General features: G+C 46.2%; 1 protein-coding gene across 1 annotated transcript in view; it reads left to right on the plus strand.

Moving 5' to 3' along the window:
- Positions 1-15944, plus strand: part of DNAH7 (dynein axonemal heavy chain 7) — a 190041-nt gene that overhangs the window by 173186 nt on the left and 911 nt on the right. The window contains exons 52-60 of the mRNA XM_054970133.1: positions 464-625; positions 1285-1485; positions 5172-5333; positions 5586-5771; positions 7328-7465; positions 8984-9214; positions 11968-12120; positions 13164-13341; positions 14267-14370. Of these exons, the coding sequence (XP_054826108.1) occupies positions 464-625; positions 1285-1485; positions 5172-5333; positions 5586-5771; positions 7328-7465; positions 8984-9214; positions 11968-12120; positions 13164-13341; positions 14267-14370 (1515 nt within the window). The remainder of the gene's footprint in view (positions 1-463; positions 626-1284; positions 1486-5171; positions 5334-5585; positions 5772-7327; positions 7466-8983; positions 9215-11967; positions 12121-13163; positions 13342-14266; positions 14371-15944) is intronic.

Genomic DNA, 15944 nt, shown 5'->3' on the forward strand with positions numbered 1-15944 from the left:
GCCATCAATGGCGAGGCAGGTGGCCACAACAGATGGAACTTCTCCAGTAGTGGCCCCCCACTTGGGTAACCTCCTTCCCGTTGAGGCTTGCCTGGTGCTTACGTTGCTTTCTTTTAGATGCCAGTCCAAAACATTTCTGTACACCCAGGCTTTAAATAAAGGGGTTAATTTTTTTAAACACTTATTTTAGTCTGGGAAATGTTATTTTTAAGCTACATGTAGTCTCTTTTTATTATCTATGTTTTTTATGCTGGGATTGGGTTTTTAATACTGAAAAAAATGCTGAGTTTAATGTATATGTTAATGTTAATTATTTTTTTAATAATGTTAATTTTTTTTTTTAATTTTGTAAGCTGCCTCAGGCAGGTTCCTGGAGGGACAGCATGGAAATCTTAATAAATAAATAAAATATTTGGACCTTGGGCAGTTCCCCCTCCCTTTTACAGATGTCTTGTTTGTGCAGGGCTTTGGCGCATCCAAACTTAGTTCCTTGTCACTTGGCCAAGGCCAGGGCCCCATTGCGATGCGTATGATTGAGAAAGCAGTGAAGGACGGCAGCTGGGTGGTCCTGCAGAACTGCCACCTGGCAACGTCATGGATGCCAGTACTAGAAAAAGTCTGTGAGGTAAATGCTATCCATAATATCGCCAACGGGAAGGTGCAGACTGCACGTGACGCAGGAGACATCGGGCTCCTACCTCCTGGGCCCGCTGTCCAAGGCCACTGGTGTTTGCCCGCTACTCATTTGGAAGTAATTCCCAATGAACGAAACGGGACTATATTCAAGGCAGTTTGCATAGGATGGGGCTGAAATTATGGGAGGCCAATCAAAGAGGCAAGGGCCAGGCGAAGGCGGTCATTAGGAAGGGGACAATGGAGGAATGATGGATAGTGCTGCTCACAGCATAGCAGAGGTCGCACGGTGCTCCAAGGGTTGAGAGTAAGAATCGGTTTGGTAAATGGAGAAAGGGGAATTGCCTCGCGAGGCAATAGGCTCAAAAGTAGGGAAGGGAGTAGAAGATGGAACAGGCGGAAGCAGAGAGAGGGGGAAGAAGTAGACGATACCGTCCAGGCAAAGCAACAGAGACTAGTGGACACCGGTCTGGGTTGTCGTCGTCACTTGGGGCCAACGATTCAACACACCTAGTGGCAGTGAGGTGCCTGGGGGACTGGAGGATCTGCACTCGATGACTGTTTATCAGATTCCCTCCATTGCATGTGCAAGAAACAAAGCTGCACTTGGAAGCCCGGTGCCTGCTCCTTACACGGACTCTTCTCTCCTAGGAGCTCAATCCAGACGCGACTCATCCCGATTTCCGGTTGTGGCTCACGAGCTACCCGTCTCCCAACTTCCCTGTCTCTGTACTCCAGAATGGTGTGAAAATGACCAACGAGGCACCGAAAGGCTTACGGGCCAATGTGATCCGTTCCTATCTGATGGATCCCATCTCCGATCCTGAGTTTTTTAACAGCTGCAAACGGCCTGTAAGTATGCTGTTATTAGCCTTGTTTGCGGCTTCCTGTAAAGCAGCTCAAGCAGGCCCTGGCGGTTACATTATGGGCTTGCTTGTTTAAAACCTGCCAAATGAAAACAGCCCTCCTTCTCCGTGCTGAAGCTGGTGTTGATTACTGGCTCCTGGGAAGCAGTAACAGCGGATTTTATTAAAATTTTATTTTTATTTTACCACCAAGCTTCATTCTCTTTTCCGTTGAGCTTTGGTGGTGAGCCATTAATAATACAGCTTCCCATTTAAAAAGTCAGGAGGAAGTAGTTTCCTGACACAAATCTGCAAATCAGGGGAGAAATTCCTGTTGTAGAAGAATAGCTGAGCCTGGCACTGCTGAGAATCAAGTCTTTAATCGGAAGCATTAAAATGCGAGCTCCCTGTAACTGGGAGAACTCAAGCGGCCATGCTGGTTGATGGATGGCGCTCATAAACACCTTCTTTAGAATAACGGCTCAGGCTGGGGAGCCACCTGCTGTTTTTGTAATTAGGTTTCAGAGAGCGAATGGGCTTGACCCAGGATAGTTTCTGTGATAGGTGTCGTAATTAAGAACTGGAGATTGTTGTGCTTAAACTGAGACGATGATCCTTTTTTGCTTTCCTCGGCAATTAAACAAAAACCCCTAAAAACGGTTTTTCAAACCAAAAGCTGGGGCGGGGGGGGGAGGGGAATGTTGCTTTTTAAGCAGGAAGAGGGAAGAGGCAAAAGAGCAGAGATTTGCACACTACCCTTTAAAGACAATGGAAAGGTCTTCGCGTCTCTGGCATTTGAAGTCTATACAAGGACCCACACATTTGACGGTACAAAACAGATGTGGGGGGTCTCCCACGACATTTAAGCTTGTGGATTTGTCACAGGAAGCTTTAAATGCTGGAAAATGTAAAGTCTCCTGTTGGTTTTAGAAACTATGTTAGCCAGGAAGCGTAGTTTAAAAATTTCACCTCTCTACACAGGGATAGTTATAAAAGATAGAGCTGGTGGAGATAGCTCCTCAGAGGGTTTGTTAACTTCATCTTCTCCTCCCTGAAGGGGAGGTGAAATTGACAGAGCCTTCCTGAAGGCGAAGATGAAATTAACAAACCCTCTGACGAGCGACCTCCACCCGCTCTGTCTTTTTAAACCATGCTTTCTGGCTAACTGCGTCTCCCTGCACTTCAGCATTCTCATGTAAGATGTCTCATGTAGAGAGACTCTGAGAGCCAAACTACAAGTGACGCCTTACACAGGTTGGACACTTGTCAGCTTCCCTCAAGTTTTGATGGGAAATGTAGGCGCCCTGGTTTTACAGCTTGGCTCTCCATTACAGCTGCAAGACCAGGACGCCTACATTTCCCATCAAAACTTGAGGGAAGCTGACAAGTGCCCAACCTGTGTCAGGCGTCACTTGTAGCTTGGCTCTGAGATGGTTGGAATAGTGGAATTTCTGGAGGGTGGTGCAGGACAGAAAAATTGATTTCATCACACCAACTCTGTCTGGTTCACCTCGCTTTTGACTGCTGCTGCAAATGGAACCCATCTGTTTATTATATTTTAACCCTGCTGTCCCTCCAGGGACCTCAGGAGGGGCATATTGTGGCACTTCCCTCTCCGATTTTATCTTCACATCAACCCTGGGAAGGAGAGGCTAGGCTGCAAGAAAAAGTGGCTGGCCCAGGCTCACCCAGCGAGCTTTGTTGCAGGGAACCTTTACGTGTTACTGAGTTACTCGTGGTACTTTACTGCGGTGACTCTTTTTAATGCCTGTAAACTGCCTTGAGGGCTTTTGCAGAGGAGGGATGAAGTCTACATTTTAATTAAAAAAACAAAACTGTGGCGATGCTACACCACAGGCCGTGGCTCAAAATACTCTTTTGCTTAAACCGTGTCTGCCCAATCGCATATACAAAGCCAGAGGCAGAGGTCCCATTCTTAGAGTTAGGGGCATTAAACTCTCCATGCGCTGCCTGTGTCTTATTTTCCTGCAGCCTCTCTTCATGGAGCAGGGGTCACTGGGGCAGTCGGTGTGTGTGTGTGTGGGGGGGGGTAGGACTAGATGACCCTAGAGGTACCTTCCAACCCTATGATTCTATGATTCCAAGTCACTTTCCCTCTGGCTGCTCTGTGATGGGAGCATGGGCATGGTTGGGAGAAAAACATTGTGTGTGTGTTGTGTTGGGGTGGGTGGGAAATAGGGAGAGAGGCTACAGGGAGCTAAGCCACATGCACAGGGGAGTTTCTCACCCACAAATCCTTTTGCTTTAAAAACTGGACCAAACCTCTCACCCTCCCCACCCCTTTTTTATATGACTGACTAGGGCAGAGGTGGGATTTCTGCAAACAGACTGCTGCCATGAGCCATGGAGAGGCATCTTAGAGCACTAAAGAGAAAACCAGGTCTAGCCACTTCAGTGGCCTGCATAGGAGACCATTGTTTATGCATTTACATTATTTATAGGTTGCCTTTTTCACTGAGACTCAAGGTGGATTACACAGCATGAGTCAGAGCCAAGCTACAAGTGATGCCTGACACAGGTTGGACACTTGTCAGCTTCCCTCAAGTTTTGATGGGAAATGTAGGCATCCTGGTCTTGCAGCTGTAATGGAGAGCCAAGCTGTAAAAACCAGGATGCCCACATTTCCCATCAAAACTGGAGGGAAGCTGACAAGTGTCCAACCTGTGTAAGGCATCACTTGTAGCTTGGCTCTCAGTGCAGTCAATTTCAAGGACATTTTAATAAGCTATGTAATAGGGTATATACATGCAAATTTGCAAAGATTTAAAAGCAGCAGAAATCCAATACAGAGCTGAAGAAATGCTGAAACAGAGCACAAGTAATTCTAAAGACTGAGCTATTAAACAATATAGGAACTACCGAGTAGGATCATACTTAGAGCAATAGCTGTCAAGTCCATAGTCCCTCCTTATCCCTTTACCAATGAATCTCTTTGAGACCAGTTCCTTATGGTACAGTCCTCTGAGGGTCAGAACACACAAGATGAACTTCACACAAAGAACACTCGATTGGTCTCGTAATCTTTGCTGGAATGGTAGTCTAACCTCCCCGCCCCGCCCCCCCCCCCGCTCCCACTTCCAAGCGAAGTGGATTTTCTTGCAAAGAACAGCCGCTCAACTGAAGAGATTGTCTTTCAAAGAGATTCAAAGAGAGACTGATTCTCTTTTTAAAATCCAATCAGCTGGTTTCGCCTCAGCTCAGAAATGGGGGTGAGGTGGGGGGAATCTGAGCTGTGATTTCTCTGCTGAAAAAAGAAGATTTCTCTCATTTGCTTGCAAAACACCTTGGCTTTCCCCCCTGTCTCTTGTGATGTTGTTCCCCACCCCCACCCCATGTTCTCAGAGGATTTTTGAAAGAGTGTGTGTGTGTGTGAAACTCCCCCCTTCCTCCCCAGCTGAGAATCACGTTGAGTGGATGGTTTTTTTAAACTACAATTCCCAGGGATCATTGCAGGATCCAACACTTGCCCATGAGTATCGTGTGTTTTGACCCTGAGTAAAAAAGCCCTCTTGAATAATTCAGAAACCATGAGCTCTCTGGAGAAGGGGCAGGATACGAGGGTAATAAACGAATAAACAAAGCACAGAAGTTTCCCGTGGTAGTCCAGCTAAGAATCTGGAGGAAGAAGAAAGATGTATACAAACGACATTTTTTCTGTATCCTCTTTAAAAGGCTGAATTCAAGAAGCTGCTGTATGGGCTCTGTTTTTTCCACGCGCTGGTCCAAGAGAGGCGAAAATTCGGCCCCTTGGGTTGGAATATTCCTTATGAGTTCAATGAGACGGACCTGCGGATCAGCGTGCAGCAGTTGAATATGTTCCTGAATCAGTACGAGGTACCCTCTGCACAGCTCTTCAAACATAGCCAGCTACTCATAAGAATCCATTTAATCTCAGCCCCATTGAAATAGGCGGATATGTCACCTGGTGCTATGGGGGGCACAGCTGGTTGTTGTGTGCCTGTAGGGCTGGATAAGAACCATGAATTTAAGTTGTACAGAGCCCAGATCCTTGTGAACTTTCCCTTCCAAGTAAACATTGTCTAGTAGCGTTGCCATGCCACCAAAATGCTTGTTTCTGTGACTTAGGAGTTGCCGTTTGACGCCATCCGCTACATGACTGGCGAATGTAATTATGGAGGCAGAGTTACTGACGATTGGGACCGGCGCACCCTCCGCAGCATTTTGAACAAGTTCTACAATCCCATCATCGTTACAGATCCCGACTACAAGTTTGATTCTAGCGGCATTTATTTCGCTCCCCCTGAAGGAGAGGTAAGTTACTTCCCATACATGGGACACAGTCCACCACATGCTGTCCTCCTCAGGTCCCATGGAAAAGGACAGAGGCTGCAAAAGAGCTAAAATGGGGAAGAAACATTTTTAGAGCAGGGCATAAGAAACCCTCTTCACTAAGTAATATTGTGTCAGAGCAACATGGGCTGTTTTCACACTGCTTACCGGCCACAGAACATCGCACTGAGCTCTTGGAATGACAACGTCTCCCTGGTGTGATTTCGCACGAAATTGCTCCAGGAAAACACTGTCGTTCTGGGAGCTTGGTGCGATGTTTCGTGGCCAGTAAGCGGTGTGAAAATGGCCGTGATATTACTTAGTGTAGAACAGGCTTGAAAATATAGCAGGACACGGCTAGATTCACTGGATGCTCCTCAGATTGTTCTGTTGGAGTCCACAGTGCTAATTCCACTGAGGCCTAGCCAATGTTGGATATATAGAAGCTAATTCCTGACATTTTGTCACATGCTAATGTGACCAAGATACAGAATCCAGGAAGCATCTTTGCAGGTAGAAGCAGGGCAGCTCGACACTAAGAGCCAAGCTACAAGTGACGCCTGACACAGGTTGGACACTTGTCAGCTTCCCTCAAGTTTTGATGGGAAATGTAGGCGTCCTGGTTTTACAGCTTGGCTCTCCATTACAGCTGCAAGACCAGGATGCCTACATTTCCCATCAAAACTTGAGGGAAGCTGACAAGTGTCCAACCTGTGTCAGGCGTCGCTTGTAGCTTGGCTCTAAGTCACCAGGGCAGGGTGTAGGGTTAGGCTCACCCCAGTACCATCCATGTTTTCCATGCGTGGACCTTTTTAAAGTTTCCTGCTATAAATAAATGCTGAACACTTACTCCTATAGGAAACAATGTTGCTTTGACAGAAAATCTCACCAGGGTGGCTCTTTGACAGGGTCCCTGTGGGATGCAATGTGTTTCTCCATGCACAATGCACTGTTCCCTGGGCCTAAACTATGCAAAGTCCCTTCTACACACACATGTTGCTCATCATAATGAAAAAAATACAAATCACTTGAGGGAGACAGGGCTTTGAGGACTCGATAACTTCTGTTCATACCAGAAAATTTGTTAGGGGGAAACAAAAAGGCTCAACAGTTTAGATAGAATCGCTGCTTTAATATCCATGAGATCATCAACTAACACATAGCTTTGGCTTCCTCGACACCAAAAAATGGATCAAGTCATTTCATAGAATCATAGGGTCATCTAGTCCACCCTGCACAATGCAGGAAATTCACAACTACCTCCCCCTCTCGCCCCCAGTGACCCCTGCTCCCTGCCCAGAAGATGGCAAAACACCGCCAGGATCCCTCGCCAAACTGTCCTGGTGGAAATTTCTTCCTGACCCCAAAGTGGCGATCAGCATTACCCTGGCATGTAAGAAGGGGCCATGAGAACTAAGCACTGATATAACCCTTCCTGCCCTCTCTCTCATGATCTGCCTAGGTCCACCCCTATGTTTCCACCCCCCAAAAAACTGATCAAGCCATTTATAGTTTCCATCCATTGATCTTTTTTTCAGTATCTAAGCTATATTGAATACACAAAGACTCTTCCTCTGAACTCTGCCCCAGAAATCTTTGGGATGAACGCCAACGCTGATATCACCAAAGATCAAGCTGAGACGCAACTGCTGTTTGATAATATTCTTCTAACACAGGTATGTTGACTTGTGCATTAGATATGATGGGGAATGAAAGCTCCTTGCTACACATGTCCCTCTGTCAAGCAGGCTTGGTCATTTCTGTAGCATTTCAAAACCTGCAGACTTGTCTGACCAGACATGAGCGGGGGGGAAAAACAGGAAACCATTTTTCCAGCAGGCCATTTTCAAGTATCCAAAAACTGACATCCATCTCCATCTACTCTGATATAGTGATTAAGAGCGTGGGACTCTAATCTGGAAAACCGGGTTTGATTCTCCACTCCTCTGCTTGAAGCCAGCTGGGTGACCTTGGGCCAGTCACAGCTCTCTCAGAGCTCTCTCAGCCCCACCCACCTCACAGGGTGATCGTTATGGGGATAATAATAACATACTTTGTAAACAGCTCTGAGTGGGAATTAAGTTGTCCGGAAGGGTGGTATATAAATCAAATGCTGTTGTTACAGTGAAATCCTAAGCAGAGTCTAAGACTATGGATTTCAGTGGGCTTAGACTGGAGTAACTCTGATTAGGATTTCACTGTTAGAGTCGGCCTGAGACTAAGCTTTCTGCTCACGGAAGGCACTTCCACCAGGGGGACAGAACGTTCCTGCCTTTTCTTCCCTGCAGCCCACGGATCTTCCTGAAATGCTACTCCGGGGGAGGGGCGGGAACCCCTAAGAATGGCATGAGGGGCAAATTAGGGGTCTGAAGAAGGAAGGAGGAAATTATACTTCCACTTAGGAAGATTTGCTGAAATTAATGGAAATTTTACTGGATCCAACCATTAGTCTGATCACCTAGTTTGTAAAGATTGCCCCCCCACCCCCAATCTGTTTTTAAAAATCTGATTTAAAATGTTGGCTTTGTAACACTGAAAAAGCAACGCTTCTACATACGTGCTGGAGTTGTATTTGATCATAAAAGTTTTGAAAGATAGTTTTAAGATAAATATCTTACTAGAAGGATTGCCTGCACTCCAAAATCCTTGCCATTAAACTATGCTGTTACGGTTTTGGAAAAAGAAACAAATGTTGGTCCTAAACATTTTAACAATGGTGAGATCCATCTTTGCAAACTGCTGGGAGCAAAAGGTCTCATCCACTACTAAAATTATGCAAACTAATCGGACTTAGAAGATATTAAAAAGTTTAAAGATGTAGAATGTGTTAATTGAATGTTGGCCTAGGATTTGGGAGGTCTAGGTTCAAATCCCACTGAACCATGGAAGTTGTTGTATACCCTTGGGCCAGTCACACGCTTTCAACGTAACCTAGCAACAGAGTTGTCAGGATAAAATAGAGTAGGGAAAGATGTTATAAAGCTACTTTGGGTACCCGTTGGGGAGAAACGTATGGTTTAAATAAACTAAAAAAAATATTTTGGTTAGCGACATACAACAATCAAACATTTTTGATACGTAATTTCAAAAATAAGAAGAGCCCTTTCTGTCCTGTGTGACTTTCAAAAGAGAGCACCCGGCTGAAATATCAAATTGAATTTGAAATGTTTAACCACCCCCGGCTTTTGTTCCAGTCTCGTGCATCGGGTGCTGGTGCAAAATCATCTGATGAGATCGTCCGTGAGGTGGCCAGTGACATCCAAAGCAAGCTCCCTGCTGACTTTCACATTGAAGCCGCCATGCGGAGATACCCAACAACCTACGCCCAGAGCATGAACACTGTCCTCGTCCAAGAGATGGGCCGATTTAACAAGTTACTGCAAACAATACGAGACTCTTGCATCAACATTCAGAAAGCAATCAAGGTCAGCGTCTGACTCTAGCGGGTGTGTTAAGTGGGAGCAGGCGGCTGAGAGGGGCTGTCAGTTTCCGTTAACTTCAGGTGGACCTGTGGAGATGTGTAGAACGGCTCTTTTCGTCAGTGATGTTGTGGGCATTCCTGGATGCCGCTCGTAAATTATTGTCCCAAGCCGATGTAGTGTTCTTCTTCATTGCATGCTGCTGCTCAGAAACAAAGTCAGAAAGAGAATGAAAAATCCACCCTGCCTTTGGAAGTGCAGGAATCTTCCGGACTTTGGTGTACAGCAACCCAATCCTGTGCTCCATTGGGGAAAAAAAGAAAGCTTGGACAGGTCAAGGTGCAAGGGCTCCTGGACAAAGGCAACATTGCAGGATAGCGGTTAAGAGGCCGAGCTGGGAACTAGTGAGGGAAATCTCACCTCTGTCCTGAGCAGGGAAGTGACTGCCCTTTCAGCCTCACCTCTCACCTGCAATATAGGGGTTATCGTAGTGACAGACTCTAAAATATTGTGGTGAAAGTTGCAAAGGGATTGCCATGTTAGTTTGTCCTATCAAAATTTTTAAAAAATCTAGCAGCACCTTAAAGACTAATGACATTTATTTCAAATAGCCTGCTTCATCAGGAAGATACGTGATGGAAAACCTTGAAAGGCTCAGAGTGTAATTCACACCAAGCCTGGACTCCCCGCTACCCGCTGCCTCATAAAAATTCCCCAGTAGTTTTCTATCCTGTATCTATCTGATGAAGTTTGCCCTAACCCATGAAAAGCTCATATTGAAATAAAATAAAAAACAAATACAGGTGTGCCACTGGATTTTTGTTTTATTGTTGTAAAGATGGCTGAGATAATGTCAGTGGAGACCTCTGATGGATATCAGACGTAGCAATAATGTAAGATGATAGTATTTAGACAGCAGTCTATTATGAGTCAAGTCATTATGGCCGTGCAGAAGGCATCTCGGGCTCCGGACACTGGGTTCTGTTGTCATTCCATGGAGGAGAGGTAATGTTCCTCAACGCACTTGTCACCTGGCCCATGTGGCTGTTTGTCTTGAGCCCCCTTTCTCCCAGCAGTGCCTTTCTGTAAGGGCCGAAAAGGGCTGCTAGAGAAGAGGGTGGTGGGGGAAGATCTGCTTCCGCCAGCAGTAGCATAAAGTTCGTTGTGGGTGTCGCCAGAGAGAAAGGGGGTTTGTAGATTTAAGCGTAATCACAGCCAGGTCAGTAGGGCAGGGAGGGACACTGGTGCCTGCTGATGGGCTTCCTAGTGCCTATTTGCTTCTTCAGTTTGGGGTTTAAAGCCTCAAGGGTTTTCAATGAAAGAGGAAAAAAACAGGGAGCTTTGGCTCACCACCCCCCTGCCCCTGCAGCTGATGGAGTAGCAAAGGTCTGAGCTCCTTCCAGGCATGTGCCTCAGAGACAGGCACCCTTGCTTTGCCTACAGACACAGTCCTCTTTATGTCTTGGGGTTCAACCACCTCTCCCTGTGGCCTTCCCTTTCTTTGGAAACTAAAACCAAGCAGCCTCTCTTTTCCAAAGCAAAGCATTGGTCCTGGGCTTCCGCCGCCTTGTTGGGGCAGGAGAAGTTTCCAGAGGATCTCAGATCTTTGCATGGGCAGAGCACAGTCCTTTGAAAGCAGCTGCCTCCCTAGCTGGATGATGCTGAGCGTGAAACTTCCTAACATCTTGTGGATGCTTCCAATGGTTTGTGGCTGTGGTCCCTCTCCCCACCTCTCCCCCCCCCCGGCAGCCATTTGTGATTGGCCCCACACTTCTGGCTGCTGTTTTGCAATGACACCCACTGTGCTTCCATTTTTAAAGAAGCCGGCATGCTCGGTAAGGGTGGCGTCCTCTGGCTTGGCAGTACACAGGATGGGGATAGCTTTGCATTCAGTGCAAGCGCAGGCATCTAGCGGAACCTGTTACACACAATCTCTGGCCCTTTCTAGCATCTAGTCAGTTTGGTGTAGTGGTTAAGAGCGCAGGACTCTAATCTGGAGAGCCGGGTTTGATTCCCCACTCCTCCACTTGAAGCCAGCTGGGTGACCTTGGGCCAGTCACAGGTCTCTCAGCCCCTCCTACCTCACAGGGTGTTTTGTTGTGGGGATAATAATGACATACTTTGTAAACTGCTCTGAGTGGGCATTAAGTTGTCCTGAAGGGTGGTATATAAACCGAATGTTATTAATGTTATTAGTCTTTTTGTGGGCCTCACGTGAACCAGCCTCTGTGGGACCAGATAGTGCCAGAAGGAAGTAGAGAGCTCACAGTAGAAATGGAAAGGCAAGGCTGAGGGCGTAAAACACGTTTTCAAGAGATCTTTAAAAAAACAAAGGCCTAATTCTTGATTTCCAGCAGAGACCTAGGTTTGAGCCCCACTCTGCCATGGAAGGTTGCTGGCTGACCTTGGGGCAGTTGCACCTTCTCAGCCTGACCTACCTCACTGGGTTGTAGTGAAAATAAAATAGAATAGAACAATGTAAGCCTCTTTGGGTTTTCAGCAGAAGAGGAGGTAGGGTATAAATGAAGTAAATAAATTAAACAAATACAGGAAAATAGTAGGTAACAGGAAAATTAGAGTTCTTTTCCTTATTTAACTTATTTTATTTCAATTCATACCTTTGCTTCTCTGAACTGCAGATAAACCAGTGGTAACATTTATTGAACTTGCTTTATTGAGGGTGTTACTAAACATCGTGACGGAAGCCGACTAAGGCAAGTCCGTGCCCGTGTGTTTCCCCCTTTCCCCATCTCACCCAGGGTCTGGTGGTGATGTCTGCAGAGCTGGAGGAGGTGGTGAGCAGCATCTTGAAGGGCAAAATTCCAGGCATGTGGATGAACAAGTCTTACCCAAGCCTGAAGCCACTTGGAAGCTACGTGAATGACTTCCTTGCCAGACTGAAGTTCTTACAGGTGAGCATCTCGCGCTGCACCAACTGCTCCGCGTGTTGGGATTTTAATGAATTCCCAATGGCAGTTGTACAGCTGCATATGCTCCCCACAATGAATGTCAAAAGGCCTACCTTGGTCATCTGTCCATGTAAGCAGTAACCCACTAAGGTAGGCTAGTTCCATTCATTTCATGGAGATGACAGCTGTACATTGACGCTTCTGCAGAACAGGCTGCTAGCTGGGAGGCTGCACGGATGGCCCTGCTCGCAAGGCAGTGTGAAGGAACCCTCAAGTCAGAATATGCGGAACCATCTTAAGAAATCTGAGAAATGGGCATTTTCATTTTAAAAATAATAACAACATTCAATTTATATAGTGCCCTTCAGAACTACTTAACACTCAGAGTGGTTTACAAAGTATGTTATTATTATCCTCACGACAATCACCCTGTGAGGTGTGTGGGGCTGAGAGAGCTCTGAGAGGGTTGTGACTGACCCAAAATCACCCAGCTAGCTTCAAGCAGAGGAGTGGGGAATCAAATCTGGCTCTCCAAATTATAGTCCTGCCATTCTTAACCACACCAAACTGGCTCCATTTTGCAAATGGAGTTGTGACCTGGCAAAGGACACATGAGTGTGCCTGCAGAAGAACTGGATTGGAATTAAAACCCAAGTCTCAATCCTTGGGAAAGCAACTACATTACAGAGAAAAGACAGGCAAGGAATTCCGGCCATTTGCTGTCAACGCTAATGATTCTTTGCAAAATGGCAGATGGTAGTTTCGGTGACATGAAATGCTCCTGGATAAATGGGCTTGGCATATTATTTATTTTCGTTTTAAGTAGGTAGCTTTGATGGTCTGCAATAGAACAGCAAGACTCGAGTCCTGTGGGATCTTAGAGACCAACAAGATTTTCATGGTATAAGCTTTCAAGAAGAGGCAGAGCTCCCTTCTTCAAATACTTGTCACTGGACTAAAATCCTGCTATTTAATGTAAGGCTTTTAAAAAATGCTGTGAAATGTATCTAAGTCCCCACTTTCTCCCCCTCTTCCCCTCGCTGCAGAGCTGGTATGAGAATGGGACTCCTTCGACATTTTGGCTTTCTGGATTCTTCTTTACTCAAGCCTTCTTAACTGGAGCCCAGCAGAATTATGCCCGGAAATTCACCATCCCCATAGACCTGCTGGGCTTTGACTATGAAGTATTGGAGGACAAGGAATACAAACACCCTCCGGAAGACGGTGAAGACAACCAACTCTTTATTTATTACACCAGCATATACAGAAACGTAAAATGCTTTGATGCATAAATTTTGTTTTACCTTCACAGAAGGGTACATAGATGAAAGAGTCCATTTTTCTCCTCGCAAGCCTGTGAGGCGGGGGGCGCTGGGCAGCAGTGTCCAGAGTTATACAAAATTGAGTGGAGATGTGATCTTAGCTCTCCCTAATTTACACCCTATGCTAAACCACATTGGTACTTCGCTGAGGTATTATTTAATTTCCAATACTAACTAGAATTATGAATTCATGCTTGGAAAACTCATCTAGAGAAACTGTTCGTGTAGTAATAACAATTGTGCTTATACACACTGCTCTTCTAGATAGTGTCTTACTCAGAGGAATTGAACAAAGACAGTGTTATTATTATCCCCACAATACCACTGGGGAGCTGGGGCTGAGTGGAGGAGCTCACCCAAGGCCACCTGCTGAGCTCAGGGCAGTAGTGGGATTTGAACCAGCAGAGTGCTGATTTGTAGATTTCATGGCTATTCTCTTGATTTCACAGTGGCAATAATGTAAAGTTATGCTATGGCCCAGCAATTCCTCCATAGCTTGTTCACTGCTGTGTGATATGCTGTAGACCTTACATTCATTTACATAAATGCAGGCACAGGCAAATGTACACTTTTGTGCACTTGGTCCCTGCTCCTCCCCCACAAGCATTTATGAAATTATGCAAAGTAAGTTCTTATCTCAGTATAATAGCTAAGCCAAAGGAATCCATTCAGAAATATTTTCCATAACTGTAGTTTATAATCCAACACAAACACCCTATGTGCTTTTAAACACCTGCAGTACACACACACAACCTTGCTTCACTTTGCCATTTGAAATGCGCTGGCTCTCGCCTCATGCGCTTACTGCTGCTTATTTTAAAACGCAGGTGTCTTCATTCATGGATTGTTCCTGGATGGAGCTCGCTGGAACAGGAAGACTAAGAAACTTGGAGAATCATATCCTAAAATCCTTTATGATAATATGCCAGTGGTTAGTATTTATTACCATGTATCTGAATTTGAGTGTAGAATGTCTGAACTTCAATTTAGGCTACAATCTTATGCACTTACTTAGCAATAAATTACACGGAATGCAAAAAAGTCTTACTTCTGACTAGAGATGGGCATGATCCGCATTACGATCCCAAGAAACCCACGATAATGGCAATCGCGCGATCATGACTCAGCGGATCGTGATCGGCCACGGCCAACGATCCAGCGATCGGGAGGGGGGGCTGGATCGTGCTCGGATCGGGAAGCCAGACACTCGGGCGCCAGTAATCTATTCCCGGGGCAACGGAGCCAGGGGAATGCCTGAGCTGTGTTTCCCCTCCTTCTGTCGCCTTGGAAACCCGAATGGAAGCCCAGCTTTCCTTGATCAGCAAGGCTTCCTTCCAACCACGGAGCAGCAAAGCAGTCACCAATTGGGAGAAGACAGCCTGGGGAGGGAGGGGGAAGGGGGTGTTCTGTAGCCATGGGCACTCCAATCTCATCCCTGCAAACCCTGATAGGCAGCTCTGACGGCCAAACACAAATACAGATGCCGCTGGCATCACCCACTGTTCTTTTCTCGCCAGTGTGCTCCTTTTTGGCATGGCGGGCGGGCACATGGGGGGTGCTGTTGGCGAGCGGCCAGACCCCCTGCCCTGAGGGGAGGCGGCTTATCGCCGTCTCCCTGTGCCCGCCGGGCCCGGGGGCTGCCGCCAACACCCACCTTCCCACATAGCTGGGAATAGCAGCGCGCCCCGCTTTGGCCTCTACGATCCATGGATCGGGAACGGGAGATGATTGGTGTGGATCGTTTAGTCGGGATCGTCACCAGCGCCGATCCACGATCAGCTGGATCGGCAATTTTTTTTGGATCATGCCCATCTCTATTTCTGACTAGGTAGGCATAGGATGGGATCGTTAAGAAGATAAATCATACATCTGGATTCATCACCTGGCAACAGATTGTTCAGTGCCTCCTAGTTAATTTGAGATTCCAAATCACTTTGGGTGATGCAACGACTGTTACATTGTCACTGGAACAAAATTCAAGTCTAGGAGTACTTAACAACATTTTCCAGCTTTCGTCATTTGGATCTGACAAAGTAAGCTTTGACTCAGGAAAGCTTATACCCTGGAAAATGTTGTTGATCTTTAAAGGAGCAAGAACGACGAGGGGAACGGTCCAAAAATCACAGCAAAAAAGGCAAGTGTAACAAACAAGCCAAAAGACCGTGGAATAGCTACTCCAGTTGTATTGTATTTGCAACAAGCAAGCCGAACACAAAGGAAGAAAAAAGGGGGGGGGAGCACCTGGGTTCTCGGCTGCTCCCGACGGGAAAATGGCAACGGGTTTGCCAGGCTAAATTATCTCGTTTCATTACACAGAGGGCTAAAATAACATTTTTGATGTTATTTTAGCCCTCCGTGTAAATTTGTTCATTATGTAAAGAATTGTGTTTTGTATGTTTTCAGGAATTCATGATATTGGCCGTTGAAGAAGCTTAATTTATTGCGAAACGGGATAATTTAGCCTGGCAAACCCGTTGCCATTTTCCCATCGGGAGCAGCCAAGAA

This window comes from Eublepharis macularius, chromosome 2, assembly GCF_028583425.1.
Source record: "Eublepharis macularius isolate TG4126 chromosome 2, MPM_Emac_v1.0, whole genome shotgun sequence".
NCBI lineage: Eukaryota > Metazoa > Chordata > Lepidosauria > Squamata > Eublepharidae > Eublepharis > Eublepharis macularius.